General features: G+C 51.9%; 1 protein-coding gene across 2 annotated transcripts; it reads right to left on the bottom strand.

Annotated features, from left to right (window-relative positions):
• Positions 1-7,813: 7,813 nt before the first annotated feature.
• IKBKG (inhibitor of nuclear factor kappa B kinase regulatory subunit gamma) lies at positions 7,814-23,599 on the bottom strand. 2 transcript variants are annotated; one of them, XM_037056980.1, is made up of 11 exons: positions 23,438-23,599; positions 23,200-23,402; positions 19,817-20,015; positions 15,276-15,487; positions 14,362-14,480; positions 11,551-11,703; positions 10,677-10,773; positions 9,453-9,596; positions 9,030-9,172; positions 8,749-8,810; positions 7,814-8,506 (listed from the first exon to the last, which is right to left on the bottom strand). In XM_037056980.1, exons 3-11 carry the CDS (start codon positions 19,998-20,000, stop codon positions 8,370-8,372), a joined length of 1,251 nt encoding a protein of 416 aa, XP_036912875.1. In that variant the 5' UTR covers positions 20,001-20,015; positions 23,200-23,402; positions 23,438-23,599; the 3' UTR covers positions 7,814-8,369. The 2 variants fall into 2 exon arrangements, with proteins under 2 accessions (XP_036912875.1, XP_036912876.1); XM_037056981.1 differs by having other exon boundaries at positions 14,362-14,477.
• Positions 23,600-23,725: the final 126 nt, after the last annotated feature.

Below are 23,725 nucleotides of genomic sequence, written 5' to 3'. Positions count from 1 at the left end.
CATGACCTCACAGTGCAGCCAGTGCAAGTTAGGGTGTGGAAGAAGAGTCAGAAGCAGCCTGCCACACAGTACAGTGGCTCTCAGCATGGGCTCTGTAGCCAGACACAAGGACTCACTCAGCGGAAGGCCTTCCCCTTGAGAGCTAGGTGACCTTTGACCAGTACTCTGCCAGCTCTGGACCTAGGCGTCTGGGTCCGGAGACTGGCGATGGTGAGAATACTGCCTGGCAGGGGTTCTCCCCAGAAGCCATTCAAGCGAATGTCATTGAAGTGCTTGGAATAAGGACCCATGCAAAGGCAGGGTTGCGGAAACGTTAGCAACCACATTCTGCTGTTGTGCTCGTGTGGCCATCGGGGCTTGTTCCCGTTCCTGTGGCTGCATAAGAAATTACCCCGAAAGGTAAAGGGGCTTAAAACAGCCACAGGCTGTGCACACAGATCACAGATCCTGTGGGTCAGGAATTGGGACGGGGCAGTGGAGCTGTGGGGTCCCTGCTGTGCGATGCCTGGAGCCTGTGCTGGGAAGACTCAAGCAGGTGTGAGCAGGAATCCTCACTCCCTCGAAGGACTCGCCTGGGGGTGTGGCACCACTGGAAAGCTGGGGCCCTAGGGACCGGGGGCCTGGGGCCCTACGTGGGACCCCACGTCCACACGGCCCCCCAGGCAGCTTGGCTTCTTCACAGGTCGGAAGCCCAAGGGGGGCCCATCTTCTCACAGGCAGCTCCGGGTCCAGGGCACCTAGTCCGGGGGACAATCCGGCAGCTACCCCACCTTCCACCACTCAGCCTTGGAAGTCACACGGCATCACTTCCACTGTACGGGCACTGCTGCAAGCAGTCACAAGCCAGCTGAGACTCAAGGGTCGGGGGCACACGCCCCCGCCTCTGACGAGGAGGCCACGGAGGACATCGTCTAGCAGAGCACGTGGGGTGGACTAGGGTTGGGGCCACCGCTTGGAAGAGACACTCGGCCACGCTGCTGTGATCACTGTCACACGCACAGGTCGCGACGTGCTGGTGAGTCCACTCTCTCCACTTGAACTGGGAATGTTCTTTGTGGAGTCAGCCGGGGAGTCTACGGCCTGGGCAGGGGGGTGACATGCCATGGCCCGAGCAGGAGTTGGAAGGGGCGCCCATCTCTGTCTCTGCTTGGCTCGCAGGCCCACCCAGTGGGCCCTGAAGTCCCAGCCCACGCATTTTCTGCCACCGAGTGACAAGACCCTCCACTGAACGTCTTTTCCCCTTAGAAGGAAGTCACAGGAACCTCTTGAGTTGCGCCCAACAACTGGTTCTCACACAAGCAGGAGGTGAGGATGCCGTCCCTTCTCTGATGACACTTCATCCAGCACCACACTCAGAAAACGCCAGGTGGTTTGGCTGGTTTGCAATTGCTTATTGGGGCACGTTGGGGAAACGCGACAGACTCCCATTCACATTGCAGGGGAGGGAAGCAGAGAAGCCGGCTGTGACCAGTGGGCAGCTGGGACCGAGTGTTCCCGGAAGGCAAACCCTGGGACTTCGGCAGAGGCTTCCACGAGACCATTTTAAAAGGTGACCCCTGGGTACGCAGTCCCTTCTGAGGGTCTCCAGACCCGGAGGGAACCTTCTGGCCCCTCCCCGACCTTGTCAACGGCGTCCCATAGTGCACCCACCCAAAGTGTTGACGTGCCCAGGAAACACAACTCAGAAAACGATTCTGAAACTGCTCTAACCGCTATGGCACTGGCGTTCCCAACTCTCCATGCCTCTGTCGTGGACACAAGAGCACCGATTTCCTGCCCGTTGTCAGGGGGATACCTGAGACTATTTGGAAGACTGGGAGAACCTTAGCCGCCTGCAACGTGCCACGCAGCTGAGAGTTCTGTAAGCCCTTCTCCCAACACTGGGAAGAAACCAGCTTTTTTCTGCTTCCATCTNAAAAAAAAAAAAAAAAAAAAAACCAGAGCAGAAAGCAGGCCAGCTCACATCGGGAGTTTTAGTTCTCCGGCTTTGTGTCCGAGGAAGGGTCCCCTCTGCCGATTCTGTTGAACAGAAGAGGGAAGTGGTCTGACTTGTTTCACAGCCACCCGGCGGCATCAGCCGTCCATCTGTCAGGCCGTGGAGGTAGACCGAGTCTGGGCTTTGCAGGGGAAGGAGGGAGAGCCGACTGCGGGTCAGGCGCGCTGGGCAGACAGGACCCTGGGGGTGGGCAGAGGGCCCCTGGACTACTCAGGAGAATGCTGACCAACACACGCGTGAGAGGAAACTACCCGAGGCCTGAGAAAGGGCCTCCAGAAAGGATAAAGGGAGCTGTGCTCCCTGCTCAAGCTGAAACTCTGTGAACATCTGTCCCCACCGGCCGCAACAGAAGGCTCCCTCTTCAGCACACGTGAGGGAGGGACCGAGGCACTCAGAAGGGTGATGGCGGACGCATGAGGGCTTACCAGAGCCATTTTATGTTGTGTTTTCCGACTGCTCTGTATGACCACTGCTTTTCTCCCCTCGTGTTTCTGTCTGTTGTTTCAGTGCAGCGCTTCTCTGCGGGCTTCTTTTCTCCACCTCCTCTTGTTTGCCTGCTTCGGGTCTGGGCTCTGGACTCTTCTTTGCGGCTACCCTTACATCTGTGTAGAGTGCCTCCTGGACACAGGAGGCCTTTCTTCTCCTTGCTTCTTCTCTTCCTTTGCCTAGACCAGGTGAGCCCTTTCCCCCTCCTCCTTTATGCTTCCATTATCACAAAGGGTCCCTTTTTACCTCGTGCATCCATTACCATGTGCAGTAGTTACAGTTAATTTTCACCCCTTTTCCCCTTTAACCACTCTGGAACAATGTAGTGTCTGATGCCCTGTTCTGAGATGAACTTGCGATTTCCTGCTTCCGCCTGCCATCTTACTCACAGGTCCGTGTCTTTTGCCTGTTTGTTGTAGGCGTAAGAGCTCCTTTCAACATTTCTTTCAATGCAGGGCTGGTATGATAAATTCCCACAGCTTTTGTTTGCCTGGGAATGCCTTTATTTCGTTTCCATATCTAAAGGGTAACTTTGCTGGTTCCTCTCTTTCAATATTTGGAATATATCATCCCATCCTTTCCAGCCTTGTAGGGTTTCTACTGAAAGTTCTGACAATAGTCTGGAAGTGCCTCCCTGGTAGGCTACAGTCTTTTCTCCCTGGCTGCCTTGAGAACTCTTTCCTGGTCACTAACTTCTGACAGTTTTCATGCAATGCGTCTTGGGGGTGGGGGGTGGGGGGTCGTACTGTGTTGAGACATGTCGGCAATCTGTTAGCTTCTTGTATTTGAGCGTCCAGCTCCTCCCATAGGTCTGGGAAGTTCTCACTGATCGTTCCTTTGAATAGACTCTCTGTTCCCCTCTCCCCCCGTATCCCTCTGGGATACCCATTATCCTGATGTTGCTCTCTCCTATGGACTCAGAGAGGTCGCATAGAATTCATTCCCACTTTGAAGACGTTACTTCTCTTTCTTCTCCCCCCCTGAGACATTTCTAGGTCCCCGCCTTCAGGCTCGCTAATTCTCCCTTCCCTGTGGTCTGCTCTATTTTCAGTGCTTCCTAATGCTATTTCCGATATGCTTCATCACATCTGTGGAGGTCCTCAGCGCCATCATTTCTGTTTGGTTCTCCCTGACAGTTTCAAGCTCTTTGGAAAAGGCCCCCTTCAGTCTGTTAGGTTTGTTTCTGAGCTCCCAGATCTGCCTTTCTGAGTTTTCTTGTATCTCACTGGGTTACTTCATAACCACGATCTTGAACCCTCTGTCATTTCAATCACAGCCTTCATGACTGACTTTGCTTTCTGGAGACTTGTTTTCTTTTTGCACTACCATGTTAACTTGGTTCTATGTCTTATTTTATTGATTATACTATTACAGCTATGCCAGTTTTTCCCCCCTCCACCCTACACCACCCCTCCCACCAGCATTCCTCTCCCTTAGTACATGTCCATGGGTCATACATCATTTGGCTTTTCCAATTGCTCTGTATGACCATTGTTTTTTTCCCCTTGTGTTTTTGTCTGTTATTTCAGTGCAGCGCCAGACATCATCCTGTGTGGTGTGTGTGGTTCAGAGGATTGAGTGCTGGACTGTGAACCAAAAGGTCACCGGTTCGATTCCCAGTCAGGGCACATGCGTGGATTGCTGGCCAGGCCCCCAGTGAGGGGCATGGAAGGTGCAACCACACATTGATACTTCTCTCTCTTTCTCCCTCCCTTCCCCTGTCTCTAAAAATAAGTACAATCATTTTAAAATAAAAATAAAAGTAATTAACTGAACATTGTGCTAGAAAAATAAAACTTTTTCAAGAAATAAGAAAACCGGAGTACAACTAAATTGAATTTCAAGGAAATTGTATCAGTGGTTTAAAATCTACCATCACCTACATGAAATCCATTAGGTCTAAACAGTTTATCAAGCAAACAGCAGGTATTCCTAATGTTGTACACACTTTTATATAGAAAAAATTGTGAATGCTGCCACAGATCACTTAATAAAGCATCATATAATTTCATACATCAATACCGGTTTGTATCCATAAGAGAAAGGACCTTTTTTTGTTTGGAAATTTCCATGATGGTACCATTTTCCTACCCAAATGGTAGCAGGGTGTGCATCTGCAGCTTATACTTTTTTATTGGGGTCACACCTCATACATAACTTAGTCTGTTTTTTTTCACACCACGCTACAGAGCATGTTTCATATTGCGAGATGTTCACCACAACGGCTGCGCAGGTGCATGTCGTCAACATACAGCTTCTTTTTTCTCTGTGGCTTTCGGTGGCTACAAATGATGGCTCAGTGAGCGCCTCTATAGTGCCAAAGTCACTCTGTGTACCTGACTGTCTCTTACAGTTAAACAGGGTAAGGACACTTCCTAAGTGCTTGTTCCATCCTGCCACATAGGAGGTGTGGCATCCCGGGCCTGTCCCCTGCACCTTGCCAGCAGAGCACCAAAAGTCTTCATTTGCTGCACTTTAAAATTGCTTTTTGTTTTAGTTGGAGTCCGTGTTGTTTTAGTTACTAGCCCAAGAGAAGTGCTTTCTTATTGTGCTTATTTTACTGGCCACCTGGATTTCTCTTGAGCATCAAGCAGCAGGCAACACAGAGGGCATGTGTGTGAACAGGGAACTACATAGGTTCCACCAGGACGTGCTTTTAGTCATGTATCTCTACCCACTAAACTCGGCCTGGAAAATCAAGTGGCCACAGCTAATAACTCAGGCAGGCTACTTGCCTCACAGGAAGTATCCCACCACTTGTTCCAGAAGCCCAACCTAAGTAAAGTCAGAAAGGAGGAAAACAGAACCCCTCTTTTTTCTGGGAGCCCTGACTGGTGTGGCTCGGTTGATTGAGCATCATCCAGCGAAGCGAAAGGCCCTGTTTGCTTCCCACTCAGGGCATACGCCCGGGTTGCTGGTCCAGTCCCAGTTGGAGGGTATGCAGGAGGCAACTGATTGATGCTTCTCTCACACATTGATGCTTCTCTCCCTCTCTTTAAAAATAAATACCTGGTGTAGAGAACTACATACCTGGTGGATGGCAAAATCTTTTTTAAAAGTCTCTGGTGTGGAGTACAGAGTTTGCCCAACAGAAGGAAAGAGACAAAAGACAAGGTTCCAGAGAGCAGCATCTCCCAGCCACTGCCCAGTGCCATGTCTGGACCCGGACTCAGATGGTCCAGGGACCAGGAAGGAAACTTTGTAAGATTCCCAGCTGCTGCTGCAGCTGTATGGCCCACACAGGTGCCACCATCAGAGCCTGAGGAAAGTTCCCGGGAGGAGAATGTACACCTGTCTCACTGTTCCTGTGTCTCACCTTCTTTCTTTCAACCACCTTCCAGAAGAGGGAGCTAGTCAGAGAAGGGCTCCTATGTGCCTTTGTTCACGCTGTTAGAAGCATGAAGCCGGCCCCTAGAGAGCCAGCCAGCAGCCGCTACTCAGAGCACAGGTGGTCTAACAGCTCCGTTGTACTGCAGCCCACCCCCTTCTCCACTCACATTCGCTGGCTCCAGTAGCAGTGACCAGCTGGAGACGAGCTGTCCTAAGAAACAACAGTCCCCACACCTGCAAGGGCTGCCCTGAACCAAACTCCAGCTTTCTTTGCCATAGAGCACCATGTGCTTCTGCAGCCCAGGGGCCACCATCAGCCTGGGGAATGTGCCATCTAACACAGTTGCGGATCCTGAAGACACCTGCCTGTGACTGCACTTGTCCAAATCTGTGGACTCCAAAAGATGCCCCATACTGGGTTGAATGGTGGCCCAAAGTATGTACACATCCTAACTCCCAGAACTTGTGAATGTGACCTTATTTGGAAAAACAGCCTTTGTGGATATAATGAAAGTAAGGATCTTGAGGTGAGATCCTCCTGGATGGCATAGGTGAATCCAAAATCCAATGACTTGTGCCCTTATAAGAGACAGAAGAGAAAACATGGTCAGCCAAGGAGAAGAAGCCATGTAGCCATGGAGGCGGAGAGTGCAGTGACACATCTACCAGCCAAGCAACACCAAGGGCTGCCACCAGAAGCTGGCAGGGTGGCTTGGAACTGATTCTTCAGAAGGAACCAACCCTGCCCATAGCTAGATTTCAGACTTCTGGCCTCTGAAACTGGTAAAGAATGAATTCCTGGTGTTTTAAGCCACCGAGTTTGTGGTCATTTTTTATAGCAGCCATGGGAAAGTAATACATCCTCAAAAACCTAAAAGTGCTCTTCAGAAAAACTGCGGTATTAGGACTGAAATGTAGCACCCATGGGTGGAGAACCAGACTGCACCTTTCATTTTTTCCCCCAAGCGCAATCTGCATTTAGAAAACTGGGCTTCAGGAAACGAGAGTCACTCCCACCCTTGGAGAGACCAAGAAATCCCCAGTCCAGGCTTGTTTTCAGAATAAGCTGCTGGCCGTCTTCCAGCACGAGACTTAAATCCTACTTCTAGTCAGCCCTGTGATGGGCTGCAAGCAGCAGAAGACCCTATGAGAAGGCCCAAGGACAGATTTGCAACATCCCATTCCTACACAGGGGAGCTTGCAGGAAGGCAGGATCGAGGGCCAGGGCACCAAGGACTAAATGATATATGCATTCTTCCTCCATTTCCACTGTCCTTTTTTTTTTTTTTTACAACATTGCAGGGTAAATGCCTATGGCTTTGACATCCTAGGAAATATTCAGAATCTTGCAAAACAACAAGCAAGAGTCCTCTGGTGTTTGTAATCTGCCAGTGACTGCCAAGTGGCTTTCGTTTGCAAAGCCAGGAATGATGCAAGGAACAGCGTCCCAAATTTCTAGAATGTGATGAAACATGGCCACCACCACTCAGGCCGGAGGGCAATGCTCTTGGAGAGAACAACAGCATGCTTCAGTGCTGGGAAAAGGAAAGGCAAAGTGTATTTGTGAAGAGCATCCCCCATCAGACCATGAGGTGGCTGCAACTCCAAACCCAAAGCAGAGGAGGAAAGGTGGATAAACATGACTACACAAAGATGACAAACTTTAAGTCCAAAACAAGCTAGTGCAAAGTCACAGGAGGAAAAGGTCATCGCAGCTTCCATCACACAGGACAGCTGATCCCACTAATGACCAAAGAGCTCTTACAAACCAGGGAACAAACACTAAGGGCCTAATAGCAAAATGGGCAAAAAACACAAACAAGCCATTCATGCCAAACTGGAAAAGAACCCTGAAGCTCCGAATGATCAAGCTCACTCTTAATAGAGAACTACACACCTGGTGGATGGCAAAAACCCACAGCTTGATACCCCTCACTGGGGCAAGGCTATGGGGAACGAGGGGAGAGCAGAAAACCACACGGGGGGGGGGGGAGAGACACCAGCACCATTGACCCTGTTTGCAGATGCTCAGTGTGGCCGCTTGCTTCTAAGAATCCGACCCAAAGACACACATGATTGATGCACATGGGTTTTCACTGCGGTGTTTTTTATGGCAATAAAAAGACTGACAACCCAAATGCTGTGGTGCAGCCTCCCAGTGGAAGAGCACACAGCCCTCAAGTGCACCAGCACCGCCGTGTGCTGGACCTGGGCCGAAAGGAGGGCCCCCTGCCATCTCAAGCTGTGAAGCAGTTCTGAGAGCCCTTGCCTTGATTCTTGACTTCCCCAGTTGAGGTGGAAGAAGAGGAAGCCCCAGAGGCAAGTGGTTCAAGCAGACAGAACGAACAGAAAGAGCAGAGCATCGGGCCTAGCTGGGATGCTATGCACCCTGGAAGAGATCAACCAGCAGATGGGGGAGCTGAAGCAGAACTCCCTGCAGCTAGGGGGCTCAAAGAAGTGGCCTGCCATTTGTCACCTAGCCTGTAATTCTGGACTACGCAGGCAGGAGAAGAAAGCACAAACTGCACTGTCCTGGGCTGGTCATCGGCGGGCGGTCCTACTGAATGCACTCCATGACATGTATCTGCAGGGTGTCGATATCAGGAGCCTGATACTGGCACTTGGGGCAACAGTAGTCAGGTGGCTCCTCTGGGGGGCTTCTCCTCTGGAGGGGCAAGGGAAAGGACTGGTGAGCTGCAGAAAGAGAAAAGGCACTGGTTATAGCACAAACTGCAGGGAGGGGAGGAGAAAGTACTGAGACTTGATGGGACCATCAGATCCAACTACCAAGGTCACCACCACCTTCCCTTTAGCACCACCCCCCAGGGTGGGGGGTACCAATAAGGAGGGGCAGCCAACACAAACGCCCACCGCCTAGGCTCCATGCACTGCTAGCACCTTGCCCTCTCCTTCCCCTCCTCCTGCAGCTCACTCACCTGGGGCAGGGACCAAGGGGGGTTGGGAGACCTCTACGTGCCGCTTCCTCATATCTTCGATCCTTTGAGAAGAGAAACCATCCAATCAGTAAGTGCCAGCCAAGCTCCAAATGGCACATGAAGCTGACAGAAGGACAAGGGTGGTAGGAGGAGAGAGAGAGCCAGCTCACCCAACCTGGACAAGCCAGAAGCACTCAGTCTCTCGCACTTACTACTGGAGCCCCCACAGCACCCATCCTCCTTTGCACAAATTGCTCTGAGGCACGTGCTCCAAGGCCTACCTGGCAGACTCCTGACAGCTGGCCTTCAACCTGCTATACTCCCGCTGTAGCTGCTCCAGCTGCTCCTGCAGGAGCTCCTTCTTCTCAGCCAGCTTCTCCCGTGCCTGCCTCTCAGCCTGGAAATCTGCCTTGTAGATATCCGCCTGGCAAAGTCAAGAGAGGGGGCCATGACCCCACCCATCAGCCATTCATGGATACCCCATGCTGGGCACCAGGGGGCAAGGCAGAGCCTGCTCCCACCTTCCCACAGCCCATGGCACAGACAAGAGTCACTCCAAGTGTACTGAGAGGTCAAGGAACAGTGCAAGGGGCTCAAAGAGCTTCCAAGAAGCCACTGCAAAATGAAACAGAGGCATGCCAGGTCCCATCACCAGTGGGCCTGGTCCACTCACCCACACACAAACCACAGAACAGAGCCCTCACCTGGGCCTTCAGCACCGGAACGGTCTCCATCACAATCTTGTGCTGCTCAGCCTCTTCTTTCAGCTTATCAATCACTTCCTGTTTAGCCACCAGGGCCTCCTCGGCCTGCTGGAGCTGCTGCTTGAGATCTTCCAGCTGCATTCCCTAGGGATGGGTGAGGGGAGGTGACGAAGCTGGAGCCAGCCCGGGGCTGCGGTCACGCCAGCCCCAGGCTGGCTGCTACTTCAGGCGAGAAAAACCAAGAGTAAAAAAGATCGGGCCCAGCTGGCCCACCAACCACAGATGTCAGTGTGTGCAGGGCACAGGAAAGGTGGAGGCCAACAAGGGGACTTTTGAGGTTATCTGGCACAACCTCCCACCCAGGCTGACATTCCCTTCCCAGAACCCCAGCTGACAGCCCTCCTCCAACTCTTCAGAGGACAGGGGCCACACTCCCTCCTGAGGCCACCCACTCCACACTGACCTGGTCTAAAAACTAACACTCCACCACATGCCCACTAAACCAAAACCCACCATCAGTCCTTCTACTCTGCCACCTAGTCAGAGGCCAGCTGTTTCCTTGCAAACACACTCACACACAGGCACAACAGTCAGGCACACATGCGGGTGCAATCAGACACAGTAAAAATACATGGGCACACAAACAGCTGCACACACAGACACACACGTAGATAGATACCTGCACAGATGCACTCCCACAGACACACAGATGCACGCACAGACACCAACCCAGCCTTCCCTCTGGAGATCGAAGGGCCACACTCTTGTAATGAACTCTTCCTGTATAATCAGTTTCAGGCTGTACCCTTCCAAGCGTCCTCTGGGTATGTTCATACTTCACAAGCTCCTTCTTAAATTGTGATTGCTAGAAACTGAACCCAGTACAGGTCTAGTAAGGACAAACTAGAAAAGAGTTCCCAGTCAACTTTAACACTGGAGTGGAAGTGTTCCCGAGAAAATCCAAGCCAGGAGCCAAATGGTGATGGGCAGCAAAGGGACCCAGCACAGCCCACCATGGGCAGCTAGCAGCATAGCCCACATGTTCCCACTGCCCCATGGCCAGTCCTAAGTCATCACACTGCCGCCTTGACCAAACTCTAGGACAAGTCAAGTCTCCTTCCCCAAAGCCAATTATCTGCAAACTTGGGAGAGCAGGCCCCATGAGAGAGGAACTAAGGTCAGCTCAGTCCTAGGAAGTCCCGGGGATGTCCCCACTGTACTCACTCGGTTGCGCTCGCCGCTCACCCCGCTGTTCTTGATGTGATTGTCATAGTCTTGGAAGAGCTGGTGATAGGCCACCTGCAGCTGGGCCAGCTTCCGCCTAAGAAAAAGGGGCTTTCACTGGAGAAACCACCTTGTCCTGGTCCAGCCACAGCTTTTCCTGCTTCCAACCCCACCCTTTTTTTCCCCTCCGCAAACCCCAATAGGGCTTCCAGGGCACATTTGTGCCCTAAAGGCCATCAGCCCTGAGGCATGCTTGGCTAAATAGTTAACACCGTTTTCCTTAAAACAAGTATTTATTAGAGTAAAAAGAAGTGTTTATAATAAAATAGAACTGTCCTGCCCACTTTAAAAAAGTCAACTTCAGCCCTGGCTGGTGTGGTTGTGTGGATTGAGTGCCAGCCCATGAACCAAAATGTTACTGGTTTGATTCCCAGTCAGGGCACGTGCCTGGGTTGTGAGCTAGATCCCCATTTGAGGGCGAGCAAGAGAGGCAATGAATATTTCTCTCTCTCTCCCTCCCTTCCCCTCTCTCTAAAAATAAATAAAATCTTTAAAAGAAAAACAGGTCAACTTCAAGAAAAACATAGGCAGGCAGGACTGTTCTAGGTTAAAGGATACTCAAAAGTTACACCAGCAAAAAGAATGAAGGATCCTGGGCCAGACGCTATTAACACGTGAGCCAAAGGGTGGAGTGTGAATGTGGACTGGAAAATGGAGAATATTATCATATCAAAGATGAAATCATTTGGGTGTGATAGTGGTAAGGCACCAAATCCAGCCCTCAGCCAGAGTCCCTAGAAGGGCTTCCCTCAAAGCCGGAAAGCCACCAACGGCTGTCTGGGCTCCATCCCTCCCATATGGCATGCCCACTCACTTCTCCTCTGAGGCAGCCTGGCGCTCCATGCGTAGAGCAGCCTCCATACTCTGGTTCTGCATGCGCAGCTGATCCACCTGTACACTGTGCTGCTGCTGCAGCGCATCCCGCTCGCTCTCCAGCTGCCGGGCCTGCTCGCTGGCTGCCCGGGCCCTGGCATGGAGGAACAGAGAGGTCACGGTAGGCCCCCGGCAGGAGCGAGGGTGCTCATGGCACCCCTGCTGTATGGAGGACTGCCGGCAGAAGGAAGCTGGGAGACAGAGAATCAGAAGCTCTGCAGTCTGCAGGGAGAGGATGGGCACTGGGAGCAGGGCACAGGGAGGAGTCAAGGTTCAGAACATCCTGTCAGTGCCGAGCCAGCACAGCATGAGAAGGGCAGGCACTGTCACTGGACACAGGGACAACTGCAGGGTACCAGGTTAGCAGCAACATGTTTGTGTCAATGCAGGGCCTAGCCAGCAAGCAGGTGCAGATGGCAAGGAGACCTGGGGCTGAAGTTCAGGTTTATGACATCCATATGAAAGCCCCTTCAAAGGTAAAGGAGGTAATCCCAGAAGAGGACACTGCTGGGGCCAGGGCGGAGGAGCCCCTCCGAACCACCCATTAGGTTCCAACAGGTGGGTGCTGGGGGCCCTGGCTAGAGCAATCTCAGTGGAGGGGTCAGGAGAGATTGGGAGGAGAGGAAGTGGAGGCAGCCAGCAAAGACAAGCCTTTCTAGAAGGTGGGGGGAGGGGTAAGGTAAGAAACGAGGTGGGGCGGCTAGAGGGAGAGGCAGAGTCAGTGCACTTAAGCAACGCTTTCCCCCGCCAGGTACTGTTCCAGCAGCGGCAAGGAGGTGGCCAGCACACCTCAGTGGCTCATTTGGAGATGCAAACATCCACACCTGCAAGGAGAGCCTCCCACCTGCCTACCTGAGAGACGCATTCGCCTTGGCAGGGAATTCCTCTTTCCTTCTGTACTCCCACTGTAACAGCTCGTCTCTTCTCCCCTGGGTCCCCCCATGGCCCCCCGTCTTCTAATCCAGGCCTCGTATGCCCCACAGCCCCCATCTCCCATCTCCACACTCGTATTTCCTAAACCTCCAGTTCCAGGTTCCACCCACTACCCTGAGACCTTCCACAGTGCCCACTGCGAGGCGATGGTGGGTGGTTCTAGGTGAGAGGAGGTTACTGGGGGGTTGTCACTAGTCTGGTTTTCTACATCTGTCCAAATGTGTTGAATCCACATTTCCCTCTGTGATCGGATAAAACCTAGGTACAGCTGCCATCATCACCAGATGGAATGCTGCCTGCCAGGAGCCCCCTGGAGATGGGGGGAGGATTGTTCCAACATGACAGTCCAGGGGCTCAGAGGGCAGGTGTGCACGCGAGGTTCGCGGCTATGCAAACAGCCACGTCGAATGATCTGAGAGATACCAGCAAGGTGTTGCGCCCTGGGCAGTCCAGCTCAGTGTTTATATGCTCAGCCACATTGGGGAGGGGAAGGAACAGAGGCTGCCCGAGAGCCTATAGCTGCCAGAGTAAATGCCCCTGTGGGGTGCTTAACTGACCCAAGTCAGCTGCAAAACTGCACTGACAGCATAAATCCGCCAGCAGCTTCTGTTATGTGCACAGAAAAAAAGGCAAGAAAGGCGGGAAACTCTCCTCAAAAACAACACGCAACTTTAGAAACACAGAGATATAGAAAAGTATATAGGAGAAAGCAGCAGAATGCCATGAGCCAGAGACAGCGAGGATCGGCCTTTCCTCGCCGCCTGATTTCCAGATGGAAGCGCCTTTACACGGTCTTCCATATCACTCTGATGACAGGCAGGGAAAACTCCTGACTGCTCCTCAACCTTCTTTCAGAAAGTGCCCCTGACACATGTAATGCACCCTGATCCTCTACTGCACTGGGAAAGCTGGGGCCGCCCCTGTCAGCAGGACATCCTCCTGCATGCAGGGGAGCAGCTGGGTGGCATGGGAACCACAGAAACAGCCATGTCTGTTGATGTATTGGCTTCACTTGTGGGAACCCCTCTTTGCAGAAAAGAGCAACTGGCGGGCCTGAGGTGACCAGTTTCAGAAGGGCCACTTGCAACGTTGCCCCTCAGGTGGCAGGCACATGGGCAGTGAGCCAGTGCAAGTCTCCTGGGTCGATGTGACAATCTCCCTACTGCTAATGGTGGTCCCTGAGCCTGGACTGTTTGCACACAGTAGGGCAGTTTACGTAGAGCACCTGCTCTCCTTTGGGAGTGGGACATTTGGTATGTGCCTGGCACAGGGGACCCATGTGACCAGCCCCCAATAAAACCCAGGGTACTGGGCCTCAGGTGGGTCGATTCCCTAGGTCTGCAGTGACATATTTTTTGATGATAAAGAGGGGAGAGTACTTGGCAGGCCCCTCATGGGATTGAGGGAGAGAGGAAGCCTGAGGCCTGGGGTTCTACACCCCTGACCTGTGTCCTCTGTCCTTGAGGGTCCCGGAGGGTGCCCTTCCCAGTAATAAATCTCAGCCATGAAGGCACAGGGAGTGCTTCTAGGGACTCTCTGTGGATCCTGAGCATGCCCTTGCCCCCTGAAAAAAATGCCACCTAAGGAAAGAATTCAAACTCCAGGAAAAAGCAAGAGCCCAGAAGTGTTGCTGGGACCCATGTCCCAGATGCCCAGTTCACAGCTCAGCTACATACCTGCCCCAGTGCCGCACCCACTCACTCATCAAGTCCTCCAGGCTGTCCTCCCACAGAGAGACCCCTGGAGGCTCCCAAACTGCCTCATTCTTCCCAGGCACCCTGCCAGTGGCCTCCAGAGTGGGCTTTCCCTCCCCACTCACCTGCCCTCCAGAGCCTGCCGATCCTTGGTGGCAGCCTCCAGGCGACTCTGGCTCTCCTGAAGCTCCCCCAGCAAGGATGTCACCTGGGCTTTCACCGAGGCCTTGTCCTCAGCCATCTGCTACATGAAAAAAAAAGCCACTTCCTGTCAGCAATGGTTTCTCATCAGCTGCCCACTCTGGGGGGGGGGGGGCCCAAACCCTAGGGCAGCCTGCCAGCGCTAAGATGTGTCACCCTCAAGGCTTCTCCCCTGTCCTTGGCACTCCTGCTCACTTCACCTCTCACCTCCAGGAGTTTGCCAACCCCAGCAAGGTGACGAGGCTGTGGAAAGGGATTAGTCCCGAGCCCACGCTCCCAAGCCCATCTTCATCTCTGCAGACAGGGTAAGATGAGACCCAAGGACCCCAAAGCACAGAGGGAGCTCAAGTCTCATAAGGCTAATGACCACGCCATGAGGGCTGAGCCCTGCAGGAGTCTCTCAGATTCTCTGAGACTCGATGCCAAGGGAGGCAAGACACAAAGACAGCGACAAAAGTACATGCTCCCTTCCACAGGCCCAGGGTCACTAGAAGGTAAGATGGACTGACACTGTTTCCAGAAGACTTCCACCAGCAACAAAATTCAAGAGTTGACCAAACTCTCCACCTCCTGACTGCCCTCATCACACTGTCTGGACCCAGGTCCCCCATGGCCTTAGGCTGCTCCAGCCCAGGGTTGAGACTCAGTCCTCCCCTCCCCAACCACTCCACAGTAACCCCTCTGTAGTAACCACCACTTCTGAGGTTGTTCTCAGGGACTCCCTGCAAACAGTGATGTCTCTGTGGGTTTGCAGAATGCATGTGGCTGGTGACACAGGTGGCCAGAGCCCCTAGCTCTCCCACTCCTGGGAAAGGACCTGCCCTGCCCCCTTGGCTACCTGTTGGCATCTCTTCAGGTGCTCCGCCTCCTGCAGGGCCTGCTCCCTCTGCCTCTTCAGGTCAAGCTTCTCCAGATTCAGTCTCTCCACCAGTTTCCTGGCCTCCTGGAATTTCTGTACGAGGAACTCCTTCTCCTCCCTCTGGCTGCCTTGAAAACGCTGCAACTCCTCACAGCACTCTCTCAGCATTTGGTTACTCTGCCGGATGGCATCTGGTAGCAGAGGAGACAGCAGAGGGGAGGTAAGGCCTGGCCACTGGCCTGCCAGCCTCTCCCTGGGCCTGTCATGGTGCCTTCCCCATAATACCATCCTGCCACTCACACAGACAGACGGCTTCAAAACACTTTCATTTCATGAAACACTTTCAAAGTCAATTACACTAATGCTTTGCCCCTAGATTTCTCCAACAAAATACTGAACATATTGGCTTCACTCAGAAGTGTGTCCTAAATGTCACTTTATTTGTAAGTGATCCCTGGAACTCATTTGTATTCTGGTGGCAGTCAGAGGCATGCCTACCCTAGGGTGCACAGTCACTGTCTTTGGGATTGGGAGGTACTGACCCACCTGCAGACGCAGGGAATGACCACTGGGGCAAACTTCCCTGTGACCCTGCTAGCTGCAGCCTGGGAGGGCCAGAGGACTTGAAGTGGACTAGTTACTCACCCCTCTGAGACTCACTGTCCTCACCTGCAGGTTCAGCGGGGACAATCGTACCCGTCTCACAGGATGAGGAAGGTTAAACGAAAAAGCAGACAAAGTACCTGGTGCACAACACAAATCCAAGAAACAGCCAGTCCTGCTCTCGCCAGGCTGAAGGATGGGCATTTATAAATGCCACACACTCAGCAGAGGCCATGGAAAGGAGACCCACACACCCAGGGGACACCCAGAGCAGCAGCAGACCATCAGCGGTGATGAAACTAATCAGTGATGTGCAAAGGTTCTAGCAACTACAGAGCTATAGAAGATGGAGGCAGGCAGTAGCTTCGTGTCACCCACCCTCTGGTCAAAACCCTTGACTATCTAACTAGCTCCTACTGACGGAATATTTCTTTCACTGGAACTTCAGGGGCTCCTGAGCCTGGCTACAAAGCACTGCACTGTCCCTGTGTGACTCGTCCCCTGCAGGAACTCAAAGCCCTCCTGTCCCAGGTACACTATTCCCCCACCAACCTCCACCTGCTACAAGCTTGCCCAGCAGCCCCTGTCCGAAGCTTGGCTCATGTACAACTTCTTTTTTCATTGAGGTAAAATGCACAGAACATCAAAGTCATTGTTTTAACTGTTGAGATTATTTTTTAAAAAGAAGAAGAGAAAAAACTCATGAACATGGACAACAATGTGGGGACTGCTAGGGACAGGGAAGTGGGAGGGTGGAGGAGGGTATAGCAGGGATAAATGGTGATGGAAGGAAACTTGACTTGGGGAGACGAACACACAGTATGGTGTACACATGACACTTTACGGAATTGGGTACCTGAAAGCTGTATCATTTTGTTAACCAGTATCACCCAAATAAAGTCAATAACAAGGGGAAAAATCTATTTTAAAGCACAGCTGACCCTTGACCAGCATAGGTTTGAACTGCTCAGGTCCACTTATATCTGGGTTTTTTTCAATAAACATAAAGTAGGTCCTCAGTATCCCTGGGTTTCGTATCCGCAGATTCAACCAATCTCAGACTGAAATGGTGTTTTTCATCCATGGCTGGGAAAACGTGGTTGTACAGGGCCTACTGTATGCATCAGTTTCTGCCTTTTTTTAAAAAGATTTTTTATTTTCTTTTAATTTTTAGAGAGAGGAGAAGGGAGGGAAAAAGAGAGGGAGAGAAACATCAATGTGTGATTGCCTCTCACACACACACACCCACCCACCCCGCACTGGGGACCTGGCCCACACCCCAGGCATGTGCCCTGACTGGGAATCAAACCAGTAACCCTTTGGTTCACAGGTCAGCACTCAATCCACTGAGCCACACCAGCCAGGGCCTCCACCTTCTTATATAAGGGAATTCAACATGCGTAGATTTTAGCTTGGGGTTGGGGAGGAGTCCTAGACCCAACCTCTCATGGATACTGAGACCACAGTTAAGTTCTCGGTGAATCAAGTTACACGCAGATATTCAACTGTGTGGGGGCCAGTACCCCTGATTCCCATGTTGTTAAAGGGTAAACTATATACAGTCATTCGATGCTTTTAATGTATTCACAAAGCGGTGAACCCATCACGTCTAACTAGTCCCAGAACATCTGTATCACCCCTAGAAGAAACCCCATACCCAGCAGCAGTCACTTCCCCAATGCCCCCGGCCCCTGGCAACCGCACATCTGTTTCTCTCTCTGGACTCACCTCTCCTGGACATGCCACATAAATGCACTCTGACGCTAGGTACACGCAACTTCTTCCATGCAATTTCCCCCAAAACATCCCAATCAAAGTCTATGTCCTGCCTTCTGCCCCCTCCTCCACAGACACAATCATGAGTATCAAGGCGGGGAGACACCTTTGAGACCTCGGGAGTTTGACCCAGGGCCCCGCCACACAGCACCTGTTTAGCAGGAACGCATGCAACCAACGCACTGAACAAGGGTAGGTCAGGTAGCGCAGGGGAAGGCCATGCAGCCACAAGGCCTCCACCTGCCACTGGAGCCTGAGCTCTCTGTGGGGGAACTGGAGGCGCCACGGTCCTTGCACTGGGGGCTCACTACACTCTCACTCGAGTCCCCCTTCCCAGAGTGCTCTCCTGGGGGCGAGCAGAGGACACACACACAGCTGTAGGGGATGAGCTGTCTTCCCACCCCCAACCTGGCGGCCAACTCCATGTGGCCCCAACACAGCAAAACAGTTGAAAACCTCTGGGGACACTGTTGGTGATCATAACTGGAGGGGTGCTACTAGCAACTAGCGAGTAGAGGCCAGAGACGCTGCTCAATACCCTGCAATGCCCAGACATCACTGGATGTCTGAGCGCTGAGGTGGAGAACACAGCCCCAAGTGCAGGCAGGTCTTGTTGGCTCTCTGTGCTCCAAACAGGGCTGTCTCCAAAGCAGGCCAGGCACCCAGGAGAAAAACCAGCCTCTCGGGGGCAAGCTGACTGCACTGGACCCCTTTCATCCTGGAAGGAAAGACAATTAACTCCTCTTGACAGGAAAAGGAGATATATTCCAGGCACGGGTTTGGCACTCTGACTGCAGAGCCTCAGCTAGATCAGTCTCTGAGGCTGACAGACAATGTGATTTGTCAGCACAGAGCCCCACATAATATTCCATCACACCAGGGGACATCCTATCCAGCAAAAGGGGTGAAGGAGTGGCCTTATGACTACGGCCTCCATTGGTTGTGTCATATGCCAACTCACCAGGCCACTACAATAGTGGACGGCTGACTGAAAATAACAGAGACACTGGCCTGGAGGCAATTTATGCAAGCATGAGGCGCTGCCCTCCAGGACATGGTGTATGTAGGGGCTGTGACCTTTATAAGCCCTAAGTTCCCAGCATGAACCAAAGAATGAAGCAAAAGAATCTGTGCACCCCATCACCGCCCATGGCTCACCTGGGAGTCTGTGCCGCTCCTCCCTGCAGCTCCAGGCTCGGCAGGTTAGAAGGTCCCCACAGCAGAAACACAAGAGTCTCTTTGAATTAGAAGCTAGGGGCAGTCCCTGGGCACTTGGGGCTACTCATAAGTACCAAAGGAGTGGCAGGTCAGATTTGGAGCCCCAAGGGAATGACCCTGAGGAGACGGCCCACTGTCACACGGGAGAGGCGGGGGATGTACCGTACCCAAGGACAGCCACATCCCCTGAGGGGCACAGTACCACAACTGCTGGGACCTGGAAAAGCTGCTCCCGATCCAGGTGAGGACAGTGAGTGAGTGGGGGCTGTGATGGAGACAGGGACGGGATGGCCTAGAAGAAACTCAACTACCAGCCACTGGCTAGGATGGGGCTCCTGAAAGAATGACCTTTAGCTGAGGGTTCTTCACAAAGCTGCTAGGCACTGGGCCCAGGGTCAGGAGCCAAAGACTCCTCCCTTTCCCAAAGCAGCCCACAGGCCCTTCTCAGGCAGGCCACTCCCCCTCTTAGGAGACCCAAAGCATGTCACGCTCCTTCCCAGGATAGCTAGCCCTTAATGACTAATCAGTATGGAAATATAAAGTCCTGACCACGTTGGCCCAACTTGGGGCACTTCAGAAGGGTCACTCCAGCTCCCCATAGGGTCAACCTACAGTGCAACCCAGCTCTCCCTCTGTCCACCCATTTCTCCCCTGTCCTTCCCTTCTCTTCCCCAGTTTTGGTCCTCAGAGCACTCAGAGCACCATAAACTTCCTGAACATTATTCTCCATGTGACAATATGCTTCAAGGGAACCCTACCTGAAACAAAGAAGGAGGGTGGCTGAGCTTGAACTGCTAGCTGGCTCTGAGATGCGCCTGCCCCCCAGACCCAGCACGCAGAGGCACAGTTGAGAAGAGTAAGCCTTCCACCAGCACAACTGGGTGCCCTGACTTTTTACTCCATACCCCCTCTGTCCTCCTCACCTCGGAGCTCTTGATTCTCCTCCAGACAGCGCTGGAAGGTCTCGGGAGCACCCTGCTCTGAAGGCAGGTGGAGCATGGCTGGCTTCCCCAAAGATTCTTCACCCAGCACGTCCTGGTCCCCGGCCGGGCCACTGCTGGGCTGCACCATCTCACAGAGCTGGCTCTTCCAGGGGGGCCTGATCATCCAACAAGTCAAGGTCTAGAAGGGAAAGGCAGCACAGGTGTCACATGCGACCTGCTCAGAACTCTAGCCCTGCGGGACAAGGAGCACAGTCTGTGAAGCGGTTTGGGGGCCACACTTTAAGCAGAAGGCCAAGCACTTTGGCAAGTGTAATAGGGTGGTAAATGGGCTTTCTGGTCTAAAAGGTGACACATACTCCCATTCCAAAGGGAGGTGCATCCCCATATGTAAAACTTGGAAAGGCCACAACTCATCATGTTATAACTCTGTCTAGCACCTGCCTCTGGGCTGTGAGTTGAAATGAAGAATTTTACCAAAGGGAAGAAATCGGCAAGAGGATGACTTTTGGAGGGAAGTGTCCACGAGCTGGGAATCCTACCCCATACACACATCTCCAAGCAGGAGTGAAGGATGTTGGCCCCTCACCTAGTGCAGAACGACGGCCACCAACAAGGTATGTCCATGTCCTGACCGCCAGAACCTGTGGGCATGACTTTGTTTGGAAAAAGGGTCTTTGCAGAAATAATTAAGTGAAGGATCTTGAGAAATCACCCTGGACTAGGGTGATCCCCTAAATCCAGCGGCAGGTGTCCTTACAAGAGATAAAACAGGAGAAGACACAGACACAGAGAAAAAGCCATGTGAAGGTGGAGGCAGAGGCTGGAGTGGTGTGGCTACCAGCCGAGGAATGCCTGGAGCCACCAGAAGCTGGACGAAGCAGGAAAGATCCTCCCCTACAGCATCTGGAGGGTGCAGGGCCCTGCTGTTACTTGATTTCATAGTTCTGGCTTTCAGAATTGAAAAAGGATAAATTTCTGTCGTTTTAAGCCACTCGGCTTATGGTCATATTTTACAGCAGCCCTAGGAAATTAATATACTTAGTAAGAGGGGCTTCGAGGAAACCGATCAGAACCTGATGAGTGTTCCTGGAACTAAGGGGGCCAATGGGGACATCTGGCATCTGACATGTGCTGAGGAATCTGAAAGTGGGAGCTGGGCTCACGGCCTGTGAGCTAGAACAGAGGTAGGCCATGTGTGATAGCACCCATATGGAGCCCTTTCAAATCCTGCCCAAGACTGACTACCTGGAGTAACAGGGCAATCTCAATACAAATCTCCGGGCCTGAGCAGACCAGCTTTAACACCAGGTAAACTTGAACATTTGACTATTACACTGAACACCCCACTAACCCATCAGCAGTATCTGACCAACCACTGATCCTTCCCTAAGCTTCCAGAACAGCTCACTCTCCTGGTTTTCCCTCTACCTCACTGGCTGCTCCTGTTCAGTCTCTCTCACTGAATCCTTCTTTTCAACCCATCATGTTGAGGTGCCCCAGGGCTATGTTCTGGGGTCTTTTCTCCTGTCTGTCTACCGTCACTCCAGTATTAATTCCATCCAGCAACGCAGCTTTAACCCCCACCTTAATGTTTATGATGCTCCAAATCAGACCTCTTTCCTGACCTCCAGACTCACATATCAAACTCCACATGTCCACTTGGAACCCAGTAGTCCTCCCAAAATTAACCTCTCTAAAAATGCACTCCTGTCCGTCCCCCAAAGCCAGTTCCCCACAGCCTTCCTCATCAGTTGATGGCAAATCCACCCTCCAGTTATCAGGACAAATACCTTAAGAGTCCTTCTAGACTCCTATCACTCACAGCTCACATCTAATCCATCAGGAAATGCTATCAAAATATGTCCCAGAATCTACTTGATGACACTAAACAATTAATGTTAATTATTTTGGGTGTGATAGTGGTGTTGTGGTTATGTTTTTTTTCAAAGTCATTTCTTAGAGACACATACTGAAATATTTACAGATGGTGTCTGAAATTCACTCCAACATAATGGGGGAACTCCTAGGTGTGTACCGAAATAAATGAAAACAAATGTTCACAGCAGCATTACATAACAGCCAAAGAGTGGAAACAACCCAAGTGTCCATCACTGATGAATAAACAAAATCTAGTACAGTCACATGCTACAACACGGATAAATCCTGCAAACCGTATGCTAAGAAAAAGAAACAACTCACAGAAGACCACACATTGTATGACTGCATTATATGAAAGGTACAGAATAAGCAAATATATAAAGACAGAAACATTAGTGGATGCTTAGAGGTAGGGGAGATGGAGTGATGGAGGTGCTATCCAAAGGGTACAGAGTTGATTTTTGGAGTGAAAAAATGTTCAGGAATTACTGGTGATGGTTGTAGAAATCTGTGAATACACTAAAAACAGTGAATTGTACACTTTAAATGGCTGAATTTTGTCATGTGTGATTTATATCTCAATAAAGCAATAATTGAAAATAATAACAGGAGAAGATTGTAAAGGGTATAAATTAAACAAAATTAGCCATGAGTTGATAACTGTTGAAGCTGGGATGTGGGTTCTTGGAATTTACAACACTGTTCTTCCTACTTTTGTATATCTTTGAAACATTTCATAATAAAATACTCAAAGCACCATCATCTCTCACTTGGATTATTATTGCAATAACCTCCTAACAGGTTGTTCCTAACCTTAATCACTACATTTGGCTAGAAAAATCAGCCTAAAAAGTAATTCCAATCATGCCCTTCCTCTAGTCAGACCTACCATAGCTCCACATTGTCCTTCGTGTAAAAGCCAAAGTCCCTACAAGGGCCTACACGATCCTGTACCATCTGATCCCCCATTGCTTTCCCTCTAAGTACCTCACTCACTCTGCTCCAGCTATAGTGGCCTTCTTGCTGTTCTTCAAACATGCCAGAATGGCCCATTCATCCTCTAGTCACACAAACGGTATGAGGTCAGATAGACATTAATCGTTTTGCAAAGTGAGCAAATGGAAGCACATGAAGTAAGATAGCTGTCAAACTGTATTGGGGCCTTTTCAAACAACTTAACAACTTCAAATGCAGTCAAGTTTGATGAACAGAAAATGTCTCCGAACTAGAGTCATGCAAGAACGAGGGGTGTGGTCAAGCCCCGCGGCAACGGAGGAGGGACAGGTGGAAACATTCCCAGTAGCCACCAAAGTAACTTGGGTCCTGCATTGGTACCGCCCGAGCCGGTGCTCTAGAAACGAGAGGTAGAAAAACGCCAGGGCCCTATAGGAGTAGGAAGCCTGGATGTCCGGGGGAACCTAGGAGGCAGCGGAATGCCCACCAATGGTACCCTGTCTTCCTATCTTCAGGAAAGAGGACCACACCTGTCAGCAGAATCCGTCCGACGTGAGATGGACGGGAGCAGCGGGCCTCGAGCGACCCTCCGGCGCCGTCCCTCCCAGAAAGTCCCGATTCCGTAGTAGCTCTGCCCTTCTCCCGCAGCTAAAATTCCAACTTCCGGCTTCCGGTGTCGTAGCTGTGGGACCCGGAGGTAAAACACGCAAGCCCCGCCCTCACCCAGAAAGCCCTCACCCAGAAAGCCCTCACCCAGAAAGCCCTCACCCAGAAAGTGTGAAGGAGGTTGTTTTAGAAGGAAGCCGGAGCCCATAAGTCTCGGTCTGCCCGGAGGACGCTCCCCAGTGATATCCACGATCCGCTACTTTTCCTGGTGCCAAACGTACACTTCCCCTTGTCTCTTGGGTGGCGGCAACCAGCCTATGGTTGTTTAGCTGTCCCGCCCCCGCCAGGGGAGGAGCCAGGACAAGGCAATTTAATAGGACTGGTTTGACCCCAGCCTGCGACAAGTCCACACCAGGAGGCGGGGCTGTGCTGTGAACTTGGTCCAGGAGG

The sequence above is a fragment of the Sturnira hondurensis genome, unplaced genomic scaffold (genome assembly GCF_014824575.4).
Source record: "Sturnira hondurensis isolate 20B ecotype Veracruz unplaced genomic scaffold, ASM1482457v3 Scaffold0009229, whole genome shotgun sequence".
NCBI lineage: Eukaryota > Metazoa > Chordata > Mammalia > Chiroptera > Phyllostomidae > Sturnira > Sturnira hondurensis.
This window is presented reverse-complemented; position numbering and strand designations above follow the sequence as displayed.